The sequence below is a fragment of the Curcuma longa genome, chromosome 11 (genome assembly GCF_044706935.1).
Source record: "Curcuma longa cultivar G26 ecotype Majalengka, Jawa Barat chromosome 11, ITB_CL_G26_1.1, whole genome shotgun sequence".
Lineage (NCBI taxonomy): Eukaryota > Viridiplantae > Streptophyta > Magnoliopsida > Zingiberales > Zingiberaceae > Curcuma > Curcuma longa.
In genome coordinates this window covers 20604370-20612200 of record NC_133871.1, presented here as the reverse complement: position 1 = coordinate 20612200, position 7831 = coordinate 20604370, and the positions used below count along the sequence as shown (strand labels likewise).

The 7831-nt window shown below is 39.2% G+C and overlaps 1 protein-coding gene across 1 annotated transcript; it reads left to right on the top strand.

The window, feature by feature from the left end:
- Nucleotides 1-735: 735 nt before the first annotated feature.
- LOC141842382 (putative inactive receptor kinase At5g10020) lies at nucleotides 736-7459 on the top strand. Its single transcript, XM_074730593.1, has 3 exons — nucleotides 736-1850; nucleotides 3677-5320; nucleotides 6580-7459. The coding sequence occupies exons 1-3, from the start codon at nucleotides 926-928 to the stop codon at nucleotides 7158-7160; spliced, it is 3150 nt and encodes a 1049-aa protein (XP_074586694.1). The 5' UTR covers nucleotides 736-925; the 3' UTR covers nucleotides 7161-7459.
- The last annotated feature ends 372 nt before the right edge of the window (nucleotides 7460-7831 follow it).

Genomic DNA, 7831 nt, shown 5'->3' with positions numbered 1-7831 from the left:
CTTTTAAGTTAATCGACTTCTATTTTGGTTCCTATATAATTTTACATGGATGATCATTTTTAATATCACTGTAGGAAAGAGAAATTTCACCAACTAAAATTTAGTGCGTGTTAAAAAATTATCTTACAATAAAGGTCATTATTATGATTTGCCCAATTAAATAATAATAATTAAAAAAATACTTTATAATTTAACTTCTATAAGAATTATTATTTGCTAGAATGGATTAGGTATATAATTATGATTTTGAAATAAACTTCTATCTTAATGATTATACAACTATACCAATTAAATTGGTCAGATTTGACCAATAGCTTCGTATATAGATTTATAATTTGATCATTAAAATGCCTTGTAACGTGCTATATTAGGTATGATCTTTTTAAAATAAAATCAATTGCTTTGTTTTAATCTCGACACTATTCATTCACATGCTTAAATTGAGATGAAAACAGTGTCTTTTCCACTATTCGCTATCTTAAGAATAAAGCAAGAAACACAAAAAAAAAACATTATTTATAAAAAAATCAAGAACATATTTTTTTTAAAAAAATCATAATAACAAAACACACACAGACCCAATTTGCAGACTTGTATCCATCATGTGGGGGCGTGGTGTGTGGTCTTCTTCTCTTTCATTTTATTTATTTATTTATTAAAAAAAACCCTCGGTCCTTTACAGTCTGTAAGTTATAGCTGTTTGTGCTTCCTCGCTTCTCTTTCTCTTTGCCTCTCTTCTGCTGCTTAAGTTTTTTCATTCGCGTTAATTAATAGTCATCTCCATGACTGCATGTTCTAACTTCTTCCCAAACGCCCGCACCTTCTCGCTCTCTCTCTCTCTCATGGCTAGGGTTCCCTCCCTCGCTCCCTGGACCTGAACCCCTCTCCCTCCCTCCTTGCCGGCGGAGAGAAACCCTGCCAGACGATGGATCCGTGCCTCGGCGCTGCCATTCCCCTCGTCTTCCTCCTCCTCGCCTCCTCCGGCTTCGCGGCCGGCCCGGCCGACGACGCCAAGTCCCTCCTCGAGTTCAAGAAAGGCATCTCCAGCGCCTCCGTCGCCGCCCTCGACTCCTGGAAGTTCGGATCCACCCCCTGCGGCGCCACTCCTCCCTGGTCCGGCGTTTACTGCGACGCCGTCGGGAACGTCGTCGCCGTCGACATCTCCCGCCGCGGCCTTAGCGGCGAGCTCAAGTTCTCGACTCTCACTGGCCTTAGTTACCTCCAGAACCTCAGCCTCGCCGGCAATGACTTCACCGGCCGCCTCGTGCCCGGCCTCGGCAGCATGACCCAGCTCAAGCACTTGGATCTCTCGGGGAACAGGTTTTACGGTCCCGTACCCGAGCGAATCACTGATATCGGCGGCCTGTTGCTCCTTGATCTCTCTTATAACAATTTTACGCAAGGATTTCCCACGAGGATTCGGAATCTACAGCAGCTTAGGGTGCTTGATTTGCGGTCCAATTGCCTGTGGGGTGACATGGCGGAGCTTCTTGCTGCGCTAAGGAACAATGAATATGTTGATCTGAGTAGCAATAACTTCACTGGAAATCTCCTTGTTGACGCAGTTAACCTCACGGGCTTGGGGAATACGGCCAAGTATTTGAATTTGAGCAATAACAATCTCAGCGGTCGCTTCTTTACAAATGAATTGATTCAGACGTTCAAGAATTTGGAGATTTTAGATGTGAGCGACAATCAACTGACTGGAGAGCTTCCGTCTTTCGATTCTGTGTACAGCTTAAAAGTTTTTCGGGCTGCTGGTAATAAGCTGTATGGATCTATGCCAGGTGCATTGCTCGCGAGTCCACTGCAGTTGAAGGAAATAGACCTTAGTGGAAATGGGCTTACAGGTAAATAAGCTACCACATATGATGTTATTAAGACCTCTTGTAAACTTCAGAGAGAAACATGATCCATTTGAGTATTCTTGTGCTTCTCATCATTTTTTTTTCACTTAAACTGTGCTTTATCCCTTTTTTACTTCTCATATTCATTGCTAATAGAGATATTACCGAATAAGACTATTGAACTTAGATATGCTGCTTTTTTGTGATTTTCAGATAATTTATATTCCATCAGGGTACAAAGAGTGATGCATTAGTTAGGTACCTGTATTTAATGTATTTTATCAAATTTTTTGTACGCATTACTCACCCCTCAGAGAGAGAAAAATCAACTCAAGTGGGAAATATTTGCTTCATTGGTTTTTTCTTGTGGTACAGAGAATACTTTGCCACACTTTTAGTCCTTCCTGACACACAGAATATTTGCAGGATTTTGTGGGTACTGGTCCTCTGAAATGATCTATTGGTAACTTTAGTGATAAGCCAAAGAAATTAGTCCCTTAAAGCCAATGCAATTAGTTGTGTTATAATTCTGAGTATCTCTCATTGTATGAAATGAGAAGATTAATCAAAAGAAACAACATAATTAGTTGTGTAATTCATAATTCAGAGTGTGTCTCATTGGAAATGTTTGCAGAATTTTGAAAACATTGTAATGCCAAGTTAAGTATGAAAGAGAAGAGTAATGTAAAAAAATTCAATGTGATTATAGAAAAGCCTCTCATTTCTCCCTTATAGAGGTGTTAATAATCACCTTAAAGAGAGAACATAGTTATTGGAGATGATGACTTCAACATGCTTGGCAGAGGTTGGTTTCAAGGGTTGAGTTGGGACATGGGATTTGCAGGAAAATGGGATATATATATTGATTATTGATATAAGTGAAGGGTCATGGGACAACCAGAGGCCATATCTCAAATATAAATGAAAATATATTATAAAAGATATATGTATCTTGATTGTATTGTTCTGGGTCTTAAGTATGCCCTTATAGATGAATATGATTTTCCCCATACAATTACCAATTTTGGTCATTGCACATGCCCTTTGTTAATGGGATGGATGAAACAAATGTGCTTGCATGTGTGGCTGGTTGATTGATTTGTGCGGGAGGGGAAAAGCCTTCTTAGGTGCACCTGTTCTGGAAGAGATTCATTGAGTAGGTTGGGCAGCTTAATCTTGTACAACTTCCTTGTGTGTGGATGCGGCCGTGTCCAAACCAATTACCCTTGCTTGGCCGTAGCAATGCACGTAATCAACTTGTCTTTCAGAGATGTATGGATTGGTGTGGAGGTGTTAGTATTTTGTCTAATCTTCAGTGCCTCCTTTGACTGTATCAAATAACGTCAGAAACATTAAAGATTAATTTGAAAGTTTAGGGAGGCAAATTGCCGACATCAAATAGTTTGAACAAACATAACTTCATGATGATAATGATAGGTGGGCAAGTTGGGTCGATGAATTGGTGGGTCATTATTGTAGGCTTGATATATATCCTGCACTTATCCTGGATGTTCTGACCTTTAAGCTTGAAGATATGGATATAGGTGTTCTCTCTATTTTTTTAAATTTCTTCCACTTTTTTTTGTGGGAAAAGAATTGGTCCAAAACTGGAAGTCTTGTCAAAACAATAACTCATGACTCCCTACAAATAGTTACATGAAAAATCAGCTGACTGCTTGCCCTAAGATGGATAAAATTATCCTTCTTCATGGTACTAATGCTCTTTCTGATTTTCCAGTTACAGTTCAACTGAATTTTGTTTATTTTATGGAACTTTACATTACACTGTAGTGTTTCATCCAAAATTAACAAGATTGATGTTTACACAGGTAATGCTTTGGATGTCGACTCTACTTCCCTGAAACTTCTAAATCTCTCATCCAATATGCTAACAGGTTCATTGCCTTCAAGAATAGGGTTGTGTATATCAGTGGATTTTAGTAATAATAATATATCTGGTGATCTATCTGTATTGCCCTATTGGGGAAACACATTAGAAGCTATTGATTTAAGTTCAAACTCATTGTCGGGTAACTATCCTGAGGCATCTCAACTCCAGAACCTGAGATCCATAAGGATTCGGAATAACCATTTAACAGGCGTCCTTCCTTCTGCATTAGAAAACTATCCTTCGTTGTCCGAACTTGATCTCAGTCTGAATGGATTCTCAGGATCAATTCTTCCAGGGTTTTTCAAATCTATTCTAACTAGTTTGAATCTCTCGGGAAATCAATTTTCTGGGAATATTCCAATTCAAAGCTCACATTCAACTGAATCATTTGTTTTACAATCTTATAGTCAGTTAGAGAGCCTTGACTTATCTGATAACACATTGACTGGTCCATTGCCGCTAGAAATTGTTAACGTGCAAAGACTTAAGCTTCTTATTCTTCGAAATAATTCCTTGTCTGGAGAGTTGCCTAGTGAGCTAGGCAAACTCAATGCTTTGGAAATTCTTGATCTGTCAATGAATCATTTTGATGGTGATATACCTGATATGCCTCAGCCAACTCTGAAGGCTTTTAACGTTTCCTATAATGATCTGTCTGGCACCATCCCACAAAGTCTGCAGAGCTTTCCACCTGACTCATTTTATCCTGGGAATACATTACTTGTCTCTCCTCGTGGCATGCCTTCAGGAAATGATGGTGAATTGGATGAAAATCATCATCGTTTGAAGTATAGTGTCCGAATAGCTGCTATTGTTGGGTCAGTCGGTGGTGTCATGTTAATTTTATTTGCAGTGATGACATTATACGTGATCCGGTCCCAGGTACTCTGTGGAAAGAATCGTTCTGGAGACCAAACTACTGGAAGAGAATTAAAGCTGGGGAGATTAGGCCGTCCAAATATATTCAGATCATTGAAGGATAATCCTGTGACTACTTCAGTTAGTTTCTCCAATGACCATTTATTGACAACTTCTAGAACAGTGTCGGCACAGAAGGAGTTATTGGCAGAGGCTGTTGAATATGGCTATTCTGATAGTAGAACTTCAGAAACTTCTATGAACCACGTGCAAAATTATCCTGCTACAACAGGAGAGAGGTCTTCTCCAGGATCACCATTGTGCTCATCCCCTCAGTTTACCGATTTACTTGTATCTGAACAACCAGTCATGTTGGATGTCTATTCACCAGATCGTTTGGCTGGAGAACTCTTTTTCTTAGACAACTCTTTGATATTCACAGCTGAAGAATTATCTCGTGCCCCTGCAGAAGTTCTTGGCAGAAGCAGCCATGGTACATCCTACAAGGCAACCCTCGATAGTGGTCATGTTTTGACTGTCAAGTGGCTAAGAGTAGGCCTTGTTAAAGTCAAAAAGGAATTTGCTAAGGAGGCAAAGAGAATTGGAACCATCAGACATCCAAATATCATCCCTTGGAGGGGCTATTATTGGGGTCCAAGAGAGCAAGAAAGATTGATCATTTCTGACTACGTTAATGGAGATAGTTTGTCACTTTATCTTTATGGTATGAGTTTCTTCAACTTTATTCTATTTCTGCCGCTTTTTGGATATTGGCAAGGTTTCTAGACTTTTATATGACCTGTGGGAAGGATTTTCACCAGTGTTATGTGAACAATCTACAACTGAAACCTGTAGTGAACTTCTACTTGCATGGATGGATAAATGCTTTCCATTGTTTTGTCAATGTACCCTGTCATATAAGATCAATTAACTCAGCCTTGAAGCCTAGCATTACTCAATTATCAAATCATAAGCAAATATAAGACTAGAGGCGTCAGTATAATTTTCCAAATAGTTGGAAGGGATTTTGATCAACTTTGAACAAATAAAATAAAGGATTGTTAATGCACTTTTAGAACTGGTATAATTTGGTTACATTCTTATTTGTAAAGGACTCTCTTTTCTCATTAATACTTCACCTCCGTACCACAGTTTCAATAAGTTCGTCATAAGGGTACCCTAAACAACACTCCATACCATAAGTTCAAGAAGTTCATCATAAGTGTACTGTAAATAACAACCCATACTACCGGTTCAATAAATTCATCATAGGAGTACTCTTAAGTACCAATCGATATGAATATTTTGACACTTGATCAAATTTGATACTACGTAATAATGAATATAATATTTTCCTGGTAGAATCTTTCAGCTGTTTGTCAATTGAAATGTAGTTTGTTCCTTATCCATCTGGTGCTAGAAAATGAAGATTAATCGTAGACTAGAAGATGGATCAACATTATATTTTTTTTTTCAGTACTTGAGCTAGTTTTTCCATTCTTCTAGTTCCTTGTTAGCAACTATCACACAAATTACTGAATACAAAATAATTGAAAGAACAAAATCAGGCCGCAGATGGTCTACTGAGGGAATTTCAGACTTGTGAGATGGAATGCTGTACAATCTTGAGCAAAATGTCAGAATGGTTAAACATGGACATGTAAGAAGGGTGTTATAAGAATAGGCATTTAATGAGAATGGTCAAGCATGGAGATTGAAAACACAATTATTGCTGTGATTCTTCTTTTCCCTTATGCTATATTGTTTGGCCTTTCACTTTTAACCAATTTTGTTTGCGCTTCTGTTTCCAAAGCACATTTATTTTGCCTTGTTACCTTATCTCCATTGGCTGTCGCTTGAAACTATAAACTAGGTTGGTAATTGTAAAGTTGAATTGTCTTTCACTGAATGAGGTTATCAAATATTTAAGCTTTCAAACAATGGGGGCATCTAATGTTGTGGTTAAATTGTTTCTTTACGCAGAGTCAACACCTAGAAGGTACTCCCGCCTCTCGGTTAGCCAAAGGCTAAAAATTGCTATCGATGTAGCTTGTTGTTTGTATTACCTCCATAATGAGAAGGGCCTAGCTCATGGAAGTCTAAAACCAACAAATATCCTCCTCACTGGTCCAGATCTCACTGCTAGGTTGACAGATTATAGCCTTCATCGTCTCATGACACTCAATGGAACAGCAGAACAAATTTTAAACTTGGGAGCACTTGGGTACCGGGCACCCGAGCTTCAAACTGCAAGCAAACCATCCCCATCTTTTAAGGCCGACGTATATGCATTCGGCGTAATCCTCATGGAGATGCTAACTCGAAGAAGTGCTGGTGATATCATCTCAGGCCAAACGGGTGCAGTTGATCTCACCGATTGGGTGCAAATGTGCAACAGGGAGGGAAGGGGAGCAGACTGCTTTGACAGGGACATCTCAGGTTTGGAGGAAGCTCCGAGGGTGATGGATGAACTGCTTGCAGTATCCCTTCGGTGCATTCTTCCAGTAAATGAGAGGCCTAACATCAGGACGGTCTTTCAAGATCTCTGTGCCATAACAATGTGAGATTTTCTCCCCAAATTTCCTCTTTTGTACATGTAGCTGGAATTTAAAATTTTTCCCCCATTTTTTTCGGGTTCAAAAGCCTTGCAACCCAAGGCACCTTCAAATTTAGTGTAAAGAGCTTATCATTTGTTGATTCGGTCAGTGCGAGTGTGTTGAGTGAGTTGCGAAGGATGATCTCTGTTTTACTGATTCTATGCCTTCATGTGGCCCTTTCAAGGGGTCTCTTTCCTATCCATTTTGACAGGAACCACAAAAATCTCTTGAAACATATTGGTATATTTTATTTGACATAGTTGTAACTTTGTGGATTTTTGTTAGGCTTTTATAGAGTTTCTTTTAGCTCCCTTGCTGCATCATTATATGGTGCGAATCTTGAAACCTGACCCTGCTCAGTGGAATTGATATCCAACCAACAACTACAAATGTTGCATTCTAAATCAAATTATATGACAATAAATTTCTGCTGAAAGTTACTCTCCCTGATTAAGTCGCTGGTCATCCGCTTCTCGTTCTTCGTCGCAACAGGAGAAGATTAGTTTAATGCAGGTCTGCAGAGACAACTAGCAATTTCCTTCTGTCATGGTCACACAGACAGCTCAATCTTTTTCGGCGGCGTTGGTTCTAGCTGACGCCTTTCGCTCGGTCCCAAAATCCGAATCTACTGTTCATTC